The 19,985-nt window shown below is 40.6% G+C and overlaps 1 protein-coding gene across 1 annotated transcript in view; it reads left to right on the top strand.

Annotated features, from left to right (window-relative positions):
• The first annotated feature begins 8,190 nt into the window (after positions 1 to 8,190).
• C8A (complement C8 alpha chain) overlaps positions 8,191 to 19,985 on the top strand; it is a 62,427-nt gene continuing 50,632 nt past the window's right edge. Inside the window, exon 1 of the mRNA XM_035020157.1 lies at positions 8,191 to 8,356. Coding sequence (XP_034876048.1) covers positions 8,280 to 8,356 — 77 coding nt within the window. The 5' untranslated portion in view covers positions 8,191 to 8,279. The remainder of the gene's footprint in view (positions 8,357 to 19,985) is intronic.

Here is a 19,985-nt window from a genome sequence, read left to right as displayed (position 1 = left end):
TAAAGATCCATGTGACCAACTGATCTCTATGAACCTTATTTCCTGATACGTACACCCTTGGGCGGTCCCCTCCCACACTGATCTGGATTTGGCCATGCAACTTGCTTTGCCAATGGGACATTAGCAAGTGTGATAGAAGCAGAAGTGTTTTCTCTGGGAAGTCAGCAGATAGGCTGGGAAGAAGCCTAGGCTAGATGATGAAGGTATCATGCGTGTTCCAGCCCCAGCTGAGAAGAAGCCTAGGCTAGATGATGAGGGTATCATGTGTGTTCCAGCCCCAGCTGAGCTCTCAGCTGAATGCAGCCCCATCCATGAGTGACCTCCTGCAGAATCCTGAGAAATAATAAATCAATGTTGTTTCTAGCCACTGAGTTTTGTGGTGGTTTGTTACACAGCAACTGAAATGGAAACAATCAGTAGAACAAATGTGTGCAAATTCCTCGGACAACTTACATAAAGGACTTGCTTGTCCTTTCTTACTGCTTGTGATCAGCCAGAAAAGCCAAGGGGACAGCGGTAAGTCTCATAGGGGTGGTGCATACATTTGACAAGTATTTACAGAGTGCCTGCTCTGTTCCAGGCAGTGTTCCTGGTGCTGGGATATTGCAGTGAGTACAGCCTCTGCCTTCATGATGCTTATGGTTCATGACATGGACTCATCCTCCTTGATGCCCTATGAAAATATTAGTAGTGCCCCCCCAAATATTTCATTTGTGTTCTTAATAGCCTACAACGTATCTGTTGTCCCCCATTTAAAGCTGATTCTAATCTGCTTATAATTTGAGAAACAGGGAGCCTAGGCAGACTAAATGTCAGAGCAACTTGGCCTCATATCCTCTCTCCCTCCCATCTCCTTCTGGTCTCAGCCTCCTCATCTTTGGAGTGGGTATAAGAATTCTCAGCTAAAGCTACCGTCAAGATTACGAGAAGAGCACAAATGCTCATAAACATTAGCACTCTTTCTTCTACTCCCATAAAGGGAAAACCTGCTTCTGATTTCAGGACAATTTTCATCAGAGGGCAGTTCAAGGGGGCATCAGATCTGTCCCCCCACTCCCGTCCTCTAGGACTCCGATGCTGATGAGAATTTGGAACCTGGCCCTCCCGCGTGCTCTGTATCTACCCCGACTCCTTGCCCCTTTGCGCTGGAAAGCTGAGCCTGTCATCCTTGACACTGGCCCCTTGCCTGCAGAGCTTTACCAAAAGCTCTCATGTACATTATCTCAATTACTCTTTGCAGCAGGCCTGCGAGGCAGGTGTTCTCAGCCTCATTTTACAGTTGAGATACCTGAGGCTCAGAGAGCTGAAGTGACTTTTGCAAGGTTACAAAGAAAATTAGTGGCTGAGCTTCCCTTGAAACCGAGGTGCCCATCTCCTGCCTCAGGCTTTTTTAGGTTCTTTGCACTGCCGCCTACCCCCAGTGCCCCATGCCACGTCACAGGGATGCTGGAGAAGCATTCGCGAGAAAGGGAGGCACGCGTGATTCTTTTCTTGCAACTGTGTACGTAGGAGGCATTAACATTCACCCAGGAGCTGCAGAAATCCACTCAACTGGAACCGAGACTGGCGAGAAGGAGACTGACCACATTTGTTTACAGTGGTTTAATCCAGCTCCGTCTCTCGCTCCACACAGCCTGGCTTTATGAGCAGGAGAAAGTCTAATTACAGACTGACAGCCCGGAGTGTCTCATGGGAAGACAAGTCCTGAATAAAAGTATTAAGAGAGACTTGACTGGTTTGGAAATAGATATCTATTTGTTGCCTAGTCCTGCAGTTCGAGGGGAAGCGTCTTAGATCGGGGCTCTCCATGCATACGATTTCAGCCTGGAGGAGGCAGTAGAGATGAGCTAGCCCTCAGGCATGGACACTGAGGGTCCAGAGAAGTCAAGTGACTGTCCCAAGGTCATGCAGGTGTGATCCTGTAGAGGCCAGCACACGAATCCGAGGCCTGACTCGGGAGCTTCTGGATTCCCACTGTTCCCTTTTGTCCCCCAGCGTTTCCCCTCGCGTGCCCGGTGTGTGGAGTTCCAGTGACTGGGAGTCTATTTCCAAGCTGGTTTCTCTGCTTCCTCTCCATCCTCCGTGTGTCCCCCAGAGTGCAAAGTACAGGCTGATCATGGGGCTCTGCTGCCTCAGTTTGTTCAGTAGCTCCTCCACATCCTTAGCAATGGAATGAATCGAAATCTTAGTCTTGGCAAAAAAAAAGAAGAAGAAGAAGAAGCCCTTTGATGTGGCCCTTGTCTATCCTTTTGCCCACTAGGTAGCTAGCTGGTCCCCAAACTGGCCGTGTCCCTTTGGCATCTTCATGGTTTTGCTCATGCTGTTTCCTCTGTCTAGAATGCCCTTCCTTCCTCTGTCTACAGACACTTCTGTCTGCCTGCCTGCCTCCTTCAAAGCAGCTGTTCTGGATGTTCCCAGTTTGGTCCCTGCAGATCTCCATGGCACTTGCTCTGGGGCGTGCACTGTGATGGCGGGGACTGTGTTCTCTTCATCTCTGGGTGTTTAGTGCTGGGCACTGTACCTAACCCCAGCCCCCAATGGAGCCAATGCAATCCGTGATGGCTTATAATGTGCAGCTACTTTGTTATGTAATGGTGAACAAGATGGGCGTGGTCAGCCTCCCAGCGCTTCTGTTCTGACTGACCAATCCACTGGGTCACTGTTGATTTGAGGCTGAGAGACCACAAAATCTTTAAGAAGCATCACTTAAGCAGTAAATACCTGTGGCTGGATAGCATAAAGATGCCTAAGATATATAGGAAAATGGCACACACATGTCTACTGCATCAGTCTCTCAGTGATCCTCTCTCCATTACCATTTCCTCAGATGGCGCCATGAGCACCAGCTGAGAGCAAGCTCCTGAATGGCCCCGGGACAGTGATTATAGAGCACAGGCCATGACAGAGAGGGCAGGAAGCGAGGGGATTACAAAGAGAAACAGCATCCATAATGAGTATTTGTTAGGTAGGATGTATGTGCAACATATGTATTTGTTATATTTGTATATATGAATCCATCAAACCCATTATACAGGAGGGGTAATTATGTCAGAGTGTTCAAAGTTGCACAGTTGATTAATAGTGGTACTTGGACTTCAATCCAGGTATGTTGTACTTGAAAGCTGCAGTTTTCCTACTGGGCTTCATAAAACCCAAGTATGGAGTACCTACTAAGTGCCAGCCCCGGGGTACAAGTCATTTAAAACCAGCCCCTGTCCCCCTGAATCTCCCAGTGTAGTGGGAGATAGAAAGTATCAGGATCTCTCAGTGTGATGCTTGCTTTTTTAATAATATCTGTGCACACACTGCAGTCCCTTATTGCCTGCTCATGGGGCACGTGGAGTCGGCCTGGCTGTGGAAAGCTAGCTCCATTCACAGACTCTTACATCTGGTGCACACAGACTCTGGGCCAACACAGCCCTGTCTTCAAGCGTTCCTAGAAATCACAAGTGGGATAAACCCCAAAGCACCAAGTTGGTGGTCTTTCAGAGAGGGAGCTGCGGCCAGGGTGCTGTGGGAACCGGGGTGAGGTGCAGATTTCACCATGCTGTGGGGGAAGGCAAGGCAGAAAAGACAGTGGATCCATGGATGAAGCCTGGAGAACTTGCTCAGGTGTAAAATGGACTCTGGTCTTTATTGCAGCCAAATTCCAATAGGAATTTCCCAAAGGACCACCCAGATTTGGCCTGAGCTGCTTCCAATGCTCAATGCCTTCTTTGAGAAAAGATCTTGCATTTCTATGCTAATGAGCCAGAAGCTGGCTCCTTCTCATCCCACCCCTTAAATGCAAATGCAGAGCTTCAACATGAAGTGGGAAGCAGTAGGCATGCATTAGCCCATCCCTTATGAAGCCTCTGATTGAGATCAATTACTTAAACCAGCCCTACTTCATTTCCAGCTGAAAACCCACCATCACCGTCTGCTGGCTGCAGCCCTGGCCTGGCCTGATGAAAGGAACGGGAGGGAAAACAAATATCACAGACATTCAGTCTCACAAAGTGTTGAGAGAGGAGGTGGGGGAAGGCTAACCAGTGGACTGGGGGTGCTCACTGACTGTCTGCAGACGTTGTGCCTGGTGTGTGTTGAATATTTTGTAGGTTTCTCCAGCGAGGGAGCAGATCATCATCATCATCAACACACATACCCACACACACACACACACACACACACACACTTGCTTCTGGAGACACACCTCAAACAAATTCACAAAACTGTCTGCTCTGCCATCCACGTGGATTGTCAACCAGTAAACTGCTTAGAGAAGCTTCGTTTGCTTCTGGCCATCTCAAGATTGGGCATTTCCAAGCTAAAGTTGCTACTCTGAGGTGCTCCCCCAGTTTTCAACCTTTGAGCTGCTGGCATGGCACATGAGCCTGGGCAGAGATGCGGAAGTGGGTCCTTCTACCACAGTGTCACCTGGCCCTCCCTGCAGAAGGCCTCAGAATCAGCTCTGGGCACTTGAATGGGAACTTCCACCTTCTATCCTTCTCCATTCTTCTCCTTGTCAGGACCCTCCTTTCTTCCACTTTCCCCCTTTACTGGCACTTAGGTGAAGGAACCCATGTCTATGAGAGGAGACAGATACTCGGGAGGAGAAGCAGAGAGAAGCAGAAGCACTGCTAACATACATGAGCTGCAGCTATTCAGAATTCCCAGTTGAGGCTAGATTTCCTTCTTCAGTCTTCTATTCTGCAATACAAGCCTGATAGGTATCATTTTATCCATTTTACAGATGAAGAAATTGAGGCTGGGTGACAATAACTGATCAGTGGCACGTTCTGACCTACAACTGTGTTCTTTCCATTCCAGTAAATTGTCTCCAATTGCATTAGGTGTGCAGAGTTTTGATCTGTGTGCACTGGGCAAGCTGCGGGCCTAGCACGGGGGAACGAGGTGCAGAGCTTCAAAGGTTTTTCAAAGAGCACTGACCTGGATGTCAGTCTGGGCCAATGCAGGGCAGGTGCCACTCTGAGGCTGTAACTCACAGGCTGATCAAGATAGTGGAAAGTGTTTCCCCAAGACAAGCAATGCATCTTCAAAATAAATTGCCATCTTGCTGTCTCTTCTGCATGGTATTTTATAACTATCTATCTTTGATAACAGAACACTGCAATTAAGGTGAAATCCACATATGCAAACCTAACAATTTTTTGGTGTTTCCCATTCATCTTAGAACATTTTGGCTGAAAACAGATGAGTGTCCTGCCCAACACATACACACACACACACACAGAGTCGTAGAGGCATGACATGATCCCATTTGACTTAGCTTCTCTCTTGCTTCTATTCTGTGATTACCCCTCCATTCACTCTAGCTTCTTTCTTTGTCTTGGGAAATGATAGTCATTCTCAGAGCTAAGGCATAATGGACAGAGAACAAGACCCACAGGTAGGAGACCCAGGCCCTGTCCTGATATGCCACTTGGTAGTCATGTGACCAGACCACAAAAGGTCTCAGGTTTTGAAGTTGAACAGATTATCAAACCATGACTTTGAGACTCACCAGCTGTGTGATTGCAGGCTGAACTCAATATCCTCATTTTCGAAATAGCACCATGTCTACTGGCCTTGTGAGATCACTGTGAAGATTAAATAGATTGAAAAAGATTATAAAAAAAACCATGTAAAGTGGCAGGTACAGGGCTTGGTACTCTATCTACCTTGTTTCCATTTTCCCTCTTAATCACTGTCTCTCTGTCAAGATTCTCTTGAGGATAATATTTATCTCACAAGATTATTTTGAAGATTAAATGAGAAAATACACTTGAAAGTATTATGAATAGTAAACTATCTTTAGTTGACTCACTTACAGATTCACTCAATCAAATACTATTTCTTATTAAAGATTCAGTGTTAAGTGATATGGGTGATTACAGAGAAAATCAGACACAGGATTTACCCTAGAGAAATTTTTTTACTGAGGTGTATCCCATGCCCCTAGAAAAACATAGTATGAGTCAAAACTGAAAAGTTCTGGTATGTATTTGCAAGGTTCAAAGATAACATGGAGATACCTTCCAGATGGGACCGTCAACCAAGGATCCATGATGGACATGCTATTTGAGAAGACACTTGGCGGAAGGGTAGAAGAGGATGGATAAAGGTAGTCCAGGTAAGGGTCCAGCATGGGCAAAGTCATGGCAATGAGAAAGTATGAGGAAGGTCAGGAGAACCTAGCCTAGAATATCAGGGATAATTTGAGGTTGGTGGTTGATGAAGGCTGCAAATACGGCTTTGGACCCATGTGCAGAGGAATTTGGACTTCCAATTTTATAGACAATGAGGGAGCCACTGAAGGTTTCTGAGCAGGAGACTTAGGTTGACAGGAGCTGTTTTCTTGACGATGAATCCAGTGGTAATGCACAGGCAGGTCTGGTCTGAGGAGAAAAACAGACGCCCACTAGGAGTCTATCGTGATCATTTCAGGAAGAGCCCAGGCCCTGAAATGGATCCAAGGGTAATAATGAAGGAGAGAAACTTTGAAGGGAAAACATTACAGAGGAAAGATGACAGAATTTAGGGGACCATGTTGGGGGTTGGAGAGTGAGAGAGGTGAGCAGAGGTTAAGGAGGATTCCTGAAGGCCACTAACGTCTTGGGTGAGGAGAAAAGGCACCAGGGAAATCTCAAGAAGGAGCTGGTCTGGGAAGGAAGATGATATTATCTCTATGTAAAAAGGAGAAAATCAATTCACCAGAATCCTAGGCATCAGGGGAGAGCAGTAGCTTTTTTGTGGGGTAGAGTTTCCCAACTTTGACACTATTGACATTTGGAGCCAGATAATTCCTTGTTGGGGACAGGGGGTGCTGTCCCATGCTTTGTAGGATGTTTAACACCCACTGGATGCCAGGAGCACAACCTCCAAAGCTGTGACACCCATAAATGTCTCTGGACGTTAACAGATGTCCTCTCAAGGGCAAAATCACTCCTAGTTGAGACCACTGTTACAGACTCCTAGTAGGCCTCTGTTTTTCTCCTCAGACCAGATCTGCCTGTGCATGGCCACTGGACTCATCATTAAGAAAACAGCTCCTGACAATCTAAGTCTCCTGCTCAGAAACCTTCAGTGGCTCCCCCATTGTCTATAAAATTAGAAGTCTAAATTCCTCCACACATGGGAGAGAGACACAGAAATCAGGGACTTCAGGGTTTTTTTAGGACCCAGAATCAGTCTCCACTTCTGTCAAATGTTTGCTTAAATGTCTGAAAAACAGAGGCAGTAACAACTGGGTGTCTTATTAAAATCTCCACATTTAAATCAGACACACATTTCTTAAGCATACAAGTTGGTCATCAAAATTTTTCATAACTTTATTTGAGATGAATAATGATATTACTGGCTAATCTTGCTAATGAGAGAAACTAAATATTCCCAAAGAGATCAAGATGGCTGTACATCCTTTGGGCAAGTTACTTAACTTCTCTGAACCTCCATTTCTTCAACTGCAAAATGAAATTAATCATTTCTATCTCATTGACTTGTGAGGATTCAGGAAAATAAGACATATGACATGCCTGCCCCATGTTCAGTTATTCCTGTCTCTCTGTCTCTACTTACTTAATTAATTTATGAATATATCTGGAAGAGTAAGAGAATGTATGTAGGTATGATATCATCGGTGCAGATGTGTAGCTGTCACTATAATTCTAGAGAATGCTTCTGGAGATGTCTACGGAAGACATCTGGTCCCCTCAAAACACAAATATGCTGGGTCTTAATGATATCTAATGTCTGGATGAAAAGCGGAAAGTCCATTCATTTACCACAGCTCTCAGGCTCCAGATGTTTGGCAATACATTGTCGAACCTTTATGTAACTATTAACATTTTCTACATTTAGGTGGCTGTTTATGACGGAGCTGATACACCAGTATTAGCCCTGTTTCAGTCTTACAAAGCAAATCGATCTGACTTCAGAAGTTCTGAGAGCCACTCAGAAAGATTGAATGAATTCTGCAACTGTCTCTTGATTTGGCTTTGTCTCATTCTGAAAATAAGTTCTCTTTCCCAAACTGGTATTGGCTTCAAATCCTCCTTTCCTCAACCATATGGATATTACTTTTCAAAAGGTCTGAAGGACAGTGGCCTTTGGTGTCTGAAATTTTAGGGTGTTTGGCTAATCAATAACCCTTGTCACTAATTAACCACATCTCAATGAGAGCTGAGTGAGTTCTGTTAGTTCCAAACATTAAATTGATCTTACAGGTCCCACCTGAAGACATCTTTAACTCCAACTCTCTGAATAATTTTATTCGTTCTAAGTAATATAGGGTGGATGATATGTTTGCTGCTGCTTTCTTCATCTTGTCTTTGATGACTTGTCAGCCTGGGGTAACCATTCAGGAGAAGGTGAACCGGTGAGTTGGCCATAAATCTGCAAAATTTGCACATAGGGATCACCTAATGGGGAGCTAAGGCACTTTCCTGTTTGCAACAGGTTATTTTAGGATGGAATGTGACCCCTTTTGTGTTATTACCAATCCAGTGAAGGACTGCAGGACAGTGAAAAGAGCATGCCCTTGGGAGTCAGATGGACCTGTATACAAATAACAGATCTAATACTCAAGAGTTGGGTAATCTGGAGTGGACCACTTAATCTCTTTGAGCTTCAGGTTCCCTAGTTGGAAATGAGAATAATAATGCCTCATCTATAAGAGCTAATAAATATGAAATAAGGTCCTAGATATAAAGTATACTCAGTTTAATAAATAATAATTCTCTTGAGTAATGTTGGACAGCTAACCTCCACTTATCTGTTTGTGAATCTTGCAAATTCCCATCTCATAGTGTTTGAGGGAGGATACAATTAGGTAATGTTAATAACATCATCTTGGGAAAGGCAAGAGACTGTAGAGATGCTGGGTCATTTCATTCTTAAAATGAGTTTACCTTTTGCTGTAGGGTAAAGAGTGAAAGTGATATTTTCATATGTACATTGCAATTTTACCCATTTCATTTCCTTGAATGGTCCAACCTGGCTTCAGGTTTTTATATCTTAACATCAAGTATGTCATGGTGCTTAAACAGCCCCTTATTTTAGCTTTGGGGTAATGTGAAAGCAGTCCTTGTTTCCCAAACACTGAAGATGTTAAGTTGAGCTATTTTATTCAAGTTCTTGTTGAGTGATTTAATTTTGAATCATTATTGCTAGAGCAAGAGAGATTTCCTTTACATAACAGTTCAGAAGGGGGAAAGGCATTTTTACAAGCAGTTAATTTGCAACTTGTATTTAAAGCAAATTCACTTTTGAAAAATCAGAAAATTCACCTCTAATAATTAGAAGATAAAGGCAAGAGAACGGTGGTAAAAGAAATTTCTACTGAGATACTCTTAATTATAAAAGCTTATCATTGTAATCCTTTTTGAAAATGAACAAAGAGTCTTGATGTTTGATGAACTTATCAAATAAGACAGACCAGTGAAGAGGCAAATTTGAAGTCAAGGCAAAAGAGAGCCAATTAAATACTTCACCAAGTGCTGAAGTAGGAAATCATGAGGTCTTTGTATCTAATGCCAGTTTATCTGACCCTGGCCTTGAAAATGGAAGACTACATGGTGAAATAATTTTACTGGGTTCAAATTATGGCCCTGGCATTTACTATTGGTGTGATCTCAGGCAAGTTACGTAAGTGTTCTGAGTTGTAAAACGGGAGGAAATTCAGAGAAACAAACGGATGAAAGTACTTAGGACAATGCCTGGTACTTAGTAAGCATTCAGTGGAAGCTACTGCCAGTGGTTTTGTGGGATTGTTATTGTCATATTTTGGTCTTTCCATTCTCTCTGATGGTTGACAAAAATTAGATAGAACAAATGTATAGTGCGTCAATTGGCATGGATCGTCAAGTTTGGTCAGTGATTTCAAACATATACAGAATTTAACAGTGGCACTCTTTTTGCCCCAAATAAAATCTTACATGAAACCTAACAGTGAGAAAGACAGATGATATACATTTTTAATGGTACACTTTAATTTTTAAATTTGTTTTAATTTTTAAAATTTTTGGTACATTTTTATTTTTATAAGCTCTTTTTTTACCATTTGCTTATTATATATAAACTCTTAATAGAAACATGGGATTGAGAAAAACATTTAAAAATAATGGTGATGAGGGATGCCTGGGTGGCTCAGTCAGTTAAGCATCTGCCTTCAGCTCAGGTCATGATCCCAGGGTGTGGGATCAAGCCCCGCATCGGGCTCCTTGCTCAACGGGGAGTCTGCTTCTCCCTCTGCCTGCCGCACCCCCTGCTTGTGCACTCTCTCTCTCTGACAAATAAATATATAAATAAATCTTTAAAAAAATAAAATAATGATGTTGAAAATCAGTTGTAATATCCAGCCTCAAATATCAAGAGCTCTCCATCACGTATTTTATATAAATAATGCATTTTAGCATGTGTGCTGCTTTAAAAAGTTTAAACAATTTTCAGTCCTTCTAATTTATTGAGATTGTTTTATGATAAAGAATATGATCTCTTAGTGAATATATCAAAAGTGTGTATTTCTGTGTTGTTGGGTGTAGTGCTAAGTCATTAAATCAAGCTGGTTGTTAATATTGCTCAAGGTTTCATCTCCTTGTTCAATTTATTACTGAGGGAGGGATGTTGCCATCTCCAGCTGTATTTGTGGATTTGTCTATTTCTCCTTTCAGTTCCTTCAGTTTTTGCTTCATGTGTTTTCAAACTCTGTTATCTATCATCTATCTATGTATCATCTATCTATATTTAGAATTATTATGTCTTCTTGATGACTTGCCTCCTTATCATTATGAAAGGCTTTCATTATCCATAGGAATTATTTTTGTTCTGCAGTCTATTATTAACATAACCATTCTTGCTTTCTTTTGATTATTGTTTGCATGGTGAGTTTTTTCCAATACTTTATTTTGACTTATCTGATTCTTCATACTTTAAAGTATGCTTCATGAAGATAGCACATAGATGAATTTTGCTTTAGTGTCTAGTCTAACAATCTCCGTCTTTTAAGCACAGTATTTATACCATTTATATAAAATGTAATTACTGATAACTTTGCATTTGTTTATCACCTTTTTGTTTTTTACTTGTCCCATTTGCTCTTTATTTCTGATTTTTATCTTTTAGATTTAATATTTTTTCTAATTCCAAATGATTTATTAGCTATTCTTCTTTCTTGTTGCTGTTGTTATTGTTCTTAGATTTACAATATATGCCATTAATTTATCACAGCCTACTTTCCAATAATGATATCATTTTTGATATCATTTTTATTCTCACTGAGTAACTTCCTTTGACATTTCTTGCAATGCAGAATGACTTCTGGTGATGAATTCTCCATTTTCTAGTGGTCTGAAAAAGTCTTTATTTTGCCTTTATTTTGAAGGATACCTTTGTTAAATATAAAGTTCTAAGTGAGTTATTTCTTTTCCTGCCACATCACTTTAAAGATTCATTCCATTATCTTTGGCTTGCATAGTCTCTGAGGAAAAATCTGCTTTTCCTCTTTGTGTAATATGTCATTTTAAAAAAATTGACTACTTTTACGATTTTCTCTTTATTACTGATTTTCAGCAATTTGATTATGATGCACTTTGGTATGGTTCTGTAGGTTTATAGTTCTCACCAAATTTGGAAAAAAAAATTTCGCCATTATTAATTTAAATGTTTCTCTGCCCCATAATCTCTTTTCCTTCTGATAGTATAATTGTAGATAGGTCAGACTGCTCAATATCCCACAGTCCACTGAGGCTCTGCTCTTTTTTGTTGTTGTTGTTGTTGGCAGTCTTTTTATCTTTTTGTTCCATTTTGGATAGCTTCTGTCACTGTACCTTCAAGTTTGCTAATCTTTTCTTCTGCAGTATTTAATCTGTTATTAACCTGTTCAATGAATTTTTCATTTCTGTTGTAATGATTTTCAGCTTTAAAAGTTTCATTTGGTATTCTTTTACATCTTCCACTTATCATCATGTTAATGATTCCCCTTACATACTTGGATATATGTGCAATAACTCTTCCAAAGTTCTTGTCTGCTGCTTCCATCCTTTCTGTATCACAGATCTTTGGAATTAGGACTGACACAGACAGCATATGGTTTAATCCATCCACTCATGTGGCAAGCAAAGAACCTGAGCCCCAGAAAGAGAGAGAGAGAGAAAGGGGCATATTATATAACAACCAGGCCTCTCTGCCAGGCATTTTAAGAATACTGGCCAATTAATCCTCATTGTGTCCCTCTAAGATTGTTGTAATTATTATCCCCTGATTGAGGGCCAGAGAGGAGACAAAGCAGTCTGACAGGTTCTAAATCACTCGGCCATCTAGTGGAACAGTCAGGTCTTCTAATTGCTGTATCACTGTTATCTCCACCATTCCTGCTACCCTCACCCACCAGAAAAAAAAAAAAAAGTTTTTTTTTCCCCAAAAACCAAGCACACATTTTGATAAGTAGTGCAAATACAACATTTTCAACCAAAAATTTCCACTGATGGAAAATGAACAAAATTCCTTTAGAGGGACTGATGGTAACATGAGTGAGAACCTCAAACATGGAGGATGACCGTAAAGGTTTGTTTCTCTGTATTATTAAATAGGACACAGAGGTAGCAGACCCTGAGAAGCTTAAATCATGATCCTTCTCTATTTTATTTATTTCAGAGGCATCAGAGTGTGTTTTACAAAGTATCCAGGGCTAGAGCCATGTGACTATTTTCAAAAGTTGTCCAGATAACTGGAAATCAGTATGTATTCAAGCTACGTGAATTTTTAACTAATATGAACAGTCAGTAGTGGACTCATATCCAGAGTAGTGGATATGACTCAGAAGTGAATCCTGTGAATGTGGACATTTTTGTTCAGGGTAACTAATCATTAGCTATACTTCAAGTGGCATTGGGTATCGGCTTTGGAGTGAGATCAACCTGTGTTTAAATCCTGGCTTCACCACTTAGTGGCTCCAGAATTTGGGGAAGTTAAACTAAGACTCAACTTTATCATCTATAAAACAGAGATATATATTTCACTGAGCGTTTCTCAGGAGTTAGGAGAGTTCATACAAAGTACTTAGCACAAAAATGGCACATGGTAAGCTTTTAGAATATTAATCTTATTACTCTCTTTCCCTTTTGTCAGAAATCTTGCATAGTGTATCTTGGAATGCTAAAACAATGCATACGTTTTAGTGTCAAACAGCCTTCATTTAAATCCTTGCTTTGCCATTTTACTATCTATCTAACTTTAAGCAAGTTTATTTCATCTCCCCATGAATCTGTTTTACTTACCTATAAAATGGGTGTAATAATTCCCACCCCACAGCATTCTTATAAAATTTAAATGAAATAATATAAAAGTGGACAAGATAATATATTTATACCCAACATTTGTACTGAGTTCCTACCATAGGCAAAGTACTACACTTAGCACTAGGCTGCAATGGTGAACAATATAGTCGTGACCTCTGCCTGGTAGAATGTGCAGTGTAGGGATGGAGATAAAGTATGAGCAGTTCTATGTATATGGCATGGTGTTAACATAGGGCAGGCAGGTCAAAGAAAGCTATCTAGAGGAAGAGAGGCTTAACTGAACTGGGACGTTTCAGCCAGATGAACGAGGTGTGATTACTCCATGTGGAGGAAACAGCATTATGCAAACATACTGCAGGAAAGCCTGGCACATGCTTAGAACTAGAAGTTCTGTGTGGAATTCTCTGTGTACCCAGCACACGGTAGATACTTTTCATTTGTTCATTTCATCCATCCATTCGTTCATTTGTTCATTTATTCATTCAGTATATACTCTAAGTATGCTAGGTGTTGGTGGTGAACTAAACAGATAATGTTCCTACCCTTAAGGAATTTACAGTGTAGTGATAGAGTCCATAAACATGTAAACAAAACATTACAGTAAAAAAACTGTGATAAGTACTATGGAGGAAACAAATAGGGCCTTTTGACGGAGGATAGTAGAGTAATCTAAAGACAGGCTGGCTGGTGGGTTTTCTCTAGAGGTGGCATTTAAGCTGAGAGATGTAGGATGGTAAGGAGAAGCCAGGTAAAGAACAAGGGAGAATGGAGAGATCAACCTGTGCGAAGATCCAGTGGGAAATGGCCCATCATGCTCCTGGCCCTGAAGGATGGGAACAGCATGAGAGTAAGGTATTGTGCCCTAAGAGGATGTCAAAAAGGTGGGCAGAGACCAGATCACAGGGGACCTTGGCATCATGATGAGGAATTTGGACTTCAGTCTATGTGTACTACCAACCAACCAACCAACCAACCAGCCAAAAAACACTGGAGGGTCTTATAAAGGGCGGGGTGGGGGGCGCGGGCAGGGATTATCTGATTTCTAATAAAAAAAATTCATTCTGGTGGCTGTGCAGAGAAGCAATGGGTGAAAGCTGCAGTGGGAGCTCCCACAGGAGGCCAACAGCAGCGCTCTGGGTGAGAGATAATAGCGCCTTAGTTGTAGCAGTAGAGGTAGGTGGAAGGGAAGATATTTGACATATATCTTGAAAGAAAATGACAGAAATTTCCAAAGGACTAGATATGGGGGTGAGGGGAAGGAAGGAATTAAAGACCGCAGCCAGGTATCTGTCTTGAGCAACTGCATTTTGGAGCCATTAAAAGTTTGCCATGCCTCAGAGGCACTGACCTGGGGGGGATCTAAAATGGCGCAGTTGGATAAAGAAAACAGGATTTAAGAGGCGTGGTCTAGGTTGAAGACCTAAAGCGAGGAGGCACCAGCATAGAGTCATGGGAAGCCCAGGAAATGGATCTCACCTTCCCAAGAGTGAGAGAAGCAGAAAGAGAAAAGAAAGGCAGTACTGCACCCTGAGGCTTTCTAGTTTGTAGAGAATTCAAAAAGAACGGGCCACAGAGGTCGGGAGGGAGGCAGGAAGTGTGGTGCTGAAGCTGTCCAAGACAGACCGATTTCAAGAAGGGAACAATGGCTAACAGAAGGAAGTGAGACCAAGTCAGAAAACTTTCCACTGGATTTAACAACATGGAGGTCACCGGAGACTCAGTCAACTTTCAAAGTCAATTTAAAATACCTCAGTTTCATGACATAATTTCCACGTAATAACTGAATGGATCTGCCTCAAGGTGATATAATTAGTGACAGTCTTAAATATAAGCTGAGCCAACTTATTAGGATGATTCTTTGGCAATAATCAGGGTTAGGCCTTCTAACCTTCTAGCCAATTTATTATTTTGTGATCTCAATTGCTGAGGTAGCCACATGCGGGGGTCAAGCATTTGACTCACAGGTTGCATGTTCAACTCCAAGTTGTAGGCCCTTTGCCCTCTGGGCCACCCTATTTAAAAAGTCAAATGGGTAGCATCTCACTAATCCACCCCTATACAGCATAGGCATTCAATACCTTTTTGATGAAGGTGGAGAATTTTGATGAGTGTGCATGGGGTTGAGAAGGTTAGAGAGAAGGAACTGACATGTACGTCAGGCTTGTGCTTGGGGCTTTACATACATGATCTTAGCCCATATTCAAAACAGTCTCACAAGTTATTATTATCCTGTTTTTCACTTATAAGGAAATCAAAGTTCAGTAGGTAGCAGAAACTGCATTTCAGTGCATGTTTGGTGGACTCCAAACCACTTTGTGTTATATCAGCATGCCCTCAACTGTGTTACATGATCTTACAGACGTTGCATGAAACAAGAAATGATGTGTTCAAAAATCTGGGAAAGTGCTGGGTTGTGTAAATTAGAATGCAGGACTTCTCAGGGCCTTTAATATGTTGCATTTTAAATTTCCAAGAGTAGCATGTTGTATGCAATTTATCCAAATTTGACCATGTAAGTTTTCTTCTCTTCCTTCACAACCCCAGGTTGAGTACTCCACAGAGCACACTTTGAGAAATCCTGCCATAGTACTATATTGACTTGTGGCGATTCTATAGACAAAAAACCCCTAAAAGCCAATTAGGTAAAGAAACTTGCTCACTGTAGCAATAACAAAATAGATGTAAACTAAAAATTGTAATCAAAGACTCCCGACTCTCAGTGCTCTGTATTAAATGTGTTATTGCTTGAGTAGAGTCTCAGCAGCTAGGAGATGCTTTTCTTATTTTTTATTCTTTGGAGATGCTTTAAAACTATTTTCCATGATTTATTATATCATAAATTTATCCATGGTTTCCTAAATAAATGAAAAAAAATGATACAATTCTTCTGGAAAGCCATTTGGCCATAGGTGTCATAAGCCTTAAAATCACCCGTATCCTTCAGCCCAGCCATCCCATTCTACAGGCTGTATCTTCAGGAAAGAACTTAGAATATGGAAAGACTGGGTGCTCAATAATCTAATTTTTTGATGTTAGACGAATGGAACCATGTGTAGCCATCATAAATAGTTTACATTTCTGCTATGGTATTAAGTGGAAAATCAGGACGTAAAATATAATACTCAGTATGACCTCAATTATATTATGAAAATGGAGCGAAAGGAAATAAAACAAAATATTAATGGTGGGAAGGTTGGAGGCATTTTTTTTCTTTTATGTTCTCTTTAAAGAGGATGTATTGCTTTTATAATAAGCAAAAAATAAACTACATTTAAAGATTCATTGGAATGATACGAGAAAATGCTGGACATATTGATATTGGCTAAAAGGTTGGAGCCCTGTAATGACTTAATGAATGGTCCTTGTGTACTTTCTGTACTCTTTCTTCAATGATAGGATTACTATGTGTGCTTCTGTCTAGACATCATGTCACAAAGCTTTTAAAGCTACAGCAACACAGCACTGCTCTGTCTAGGTTTTCACTTCCATCCATTAATACTGTTTCCTTTCACTTTGACATCATAATGCAGTCTCTGTGGGCTTACATTGACACTATCTTGTCAATTCCATAGTGAGATGCAAAAATAATCCTGGAGTCATTTTCTGTTCCCAAACCTTCATCATGTACCTTCTACCCACCTTTTGATGATTAGAACCCTGTCTTTCTCCATGTTCCTATACTTCAAACTTTTATTATTAGGACAATCTATCAGAAAAATGACATACAGACAGAATCTTGAGCTATTTCAATATCTAGTTACCAGAATTAATTAATTAGCTTCTAACCAGAAATTAGGTTCAAGTAAGTCTCTAAACGATGCCATTCTTTTTTCTGTAAATTGGTTTCATTCTTTCCCTTCTTTTCTTTTCTTCCTTCCTCTCCCTCTCTCCCCCCTTTCCTCCCCTCTTCTCTTTTTGTCCATCACCCTCCCTGCTTTCCTCCCTTCATCCTTTTTTTTTTCCTTTCCTAAATATTGCTGAACACTTTCCTTGGGTCTGACACCATGATAGGTATAGTAAACAAACATACAGACAGATCTGCCTTCACAGAGCTTACAATCTGGTGAAGACAGAAATTAGACAAATATTACAAGTGTGATAATTAAGTGTTGAGAAGATGTGCAGAGACTGACCAAACCAGATGAGGGGAGGAAAAATATTTCCTGGAGAAATCATGTTTAGGATGACATTGAAAGATACCTAGGAGTTAACCAGGTAAAGTGGTAGATAGTTGGATTCGTTCAGGATTGGATTTTATAGGTAGGCATGATTAAGGGAAGAGTGGAGTCCAGAAATTTAGGACATGATTATGAATTTAAAATGATAGATCATAGAATCAAAACTAGTTATAAAGGGAAATGAAAATAGAGGGAATATTATTGATAGAAAACTTAGGTGTCAAGAGAGTAAAAGCCCCAAAGAAGTCCAAATAAAAGTGCACTGGGAATCCTTGAGCATATAACAACAGAAGTAGAAGAGCCCCCAAATACCTATTCACAGATGACTCATGAATTAATGATTTGGAGGAGAAGCTGTTTCAGAGAGTGAGAAGGACCAGGATGTGACCATAGAAGATAGTAGAGTGATGAAAAAGTCCCTGGAGGTGAGGAAAAGGAGTAATTGGGGGGCAAGAGTTGGATAGCTCATTTATGGGGCTGGCGGGGCTTCCTGGGGTGATGGAAGGAATTGGAATAGAGAGGAAGTTTGTGAGCCGAGGGCTGAAGTTTTCTTTGCTACCGTCCCTACAGTAGCACGGGTATTACACATTAACATCATTTTATAGATCAGAGTTTCTCAAAGTGTGGTCTGCAGACCCCAGGGAGTCCCCAAGATCTTTGCAGAGGAGCTCTATGGGTTCAAAACAATAACACTAAGACATTTGCCCTTTCCGCTGGGTTAATACTTTCACTGATGGTGTAAAAGTTATGGTGGATAAAAATACTGTGGTCTTGGTACAAATCAAGGCAGTGACATCAAACTCAGAGGAAAGAAGTTTGACTTAAGAAAGTCCCTCTTGCAACAGTAAAAATCACTAATGTTATTAAACTTCAATCTTTGAAAAAAACACCTCAATCTTTGAACACAAGTTACTTAAATATTCTATGTGACAAAATGAGGAGAATGCATTATGAACTTCTGCTGTACTGAAGTATGATGGTTGTCTGAAGAAAAAGCAATTAGCCACTTTTTCCCCTGGAACATTGTTTTTACTCGACAAGATAGCTAACAAGCTATGGTTATTCAGGCTTACTTATTTGGCAGACATTGTTTCAAAAATGAACAGGGAGCCCATCACTTCAAGGAAATCAAATAATATAATTTGTTATCAGTGATAAAATTTTTGAGCTTTCAAACAAAAATTAAAATTTTGGAAAACATAACCACTGAGCTTGATGAGATCACTGGTGATATTAATAAATTTGACTTTTTAGATTGGAGAGTGAAATGTGTTAATATTGTTAAGATATGCATAGTGAACCATTGTTTTCCAAATTTCCAATGCCTGGTGTTACAAAAATCATGTAGGAGTGCCAGATCCATTTAAAATACTTTAATGTAACAGGGTGCAAAAAATTCATTGACATGCTTTCAGATTCCACATTGCAAGTAACATTTAAAAAATTATGGCTTGTCAAGTTGTGGTGTAGTATCAAAGAAGAATACCCATAGTTATCTGAAAGACTATTTAAATTCCCCTCAACTATGTAACATTTTCAACTATATACATCTATGAGGCTTATTTTCCTCAAAGACCTCAACAAACGCAACGAAAAGCAACAGATTGAATGAAGAAGCAGAAATGAGAAGGGAACTGCATTCTACCAACACAAACATTAAAGACAGTTGCAAATATGTAAAACGATGACATACTTTTCACTCATTATTTTTCATGGCAATCTGTTTTCAAATAAAATTATGGCATATATTGTAACATGTAGTGGGTTTGATGTTAAACTTTTATTATTTATTTATTTATTCTTTAATTTTATTATGTTATGTTAGTCACCATACAATACATCATTAGTTTTTGATGTGGTGTTCCACGATCCATTGTTTGCGTATAATACCCAGTGCTCCATGCAGAATGTGCCCTCCTCAATACCCATCACCAGGCTAACCAATCCCCCCTCCCCCTCCCCTCTAAAACCCTGTTTGTTTCTCAGAGTCCATAGTCTCTCATGGTTCATCTCTCCCTCCGATTCCCCCCCTTGATATTAAACTTTTAAATAGATAAATACATATTGCTAAAATTTATCTTTTGATTTTTAACGTTGTGAGTATCAGTAGCTGCAGCCTACTTAAACAAAGGTTCTTTGGAGTCCTCAGTAATATGTTCGAGTATACAAGAGTCCTGGGACCCAAGTTTGGAAACCAGTGTTAAAGATGAACGTTGCTTTCCCCATGGCTCCTTGGCATGGGTTTCAGCCTGGGTGACCAGTAGCTCATGGAATCATTAGCATGAGATTTGAAGTACCCTTTTTCCTACACTTGGGTGATAATTGTGCCATTCGTCACAGCAGAGGGTACCTGGCTCTCAGAAGTTATGGGAATACTGGTGGTAATAGCCAGATTCACAGGTGAATCCCACCAAACAATTAAAGAAGAGTTAATACCTATTCTCCTCAAACTATTTCAAAAAATAGAAGAGGAAGGAAAGTTTCCGAATACATTCTACAAGAAATGGATAAATTCCTAGAAATCGACAATCTT

Source organism: Mirounga leonina, unplaced genomic scaffold (assembly GCF_011800145.1).
Source record: "Mirounga leonina isolate KUSES-001 unplaced genomic scaffold, KU_Mleo_1.0 Mir_173, whole genome shotgun sequence".
In the NCBI taxonomy this organism is placed as follows: Eukaryota; Metazoa; Chordata; class Mammalia; order Carnivora; family Phocidae; genus Mirounga; species Mirounga leonina.
The sequence above is the reverse complement of the archived record's forward strand: the minus strand, read 5'-3'. Positions and strand labels throughout refer to the sequence as shown.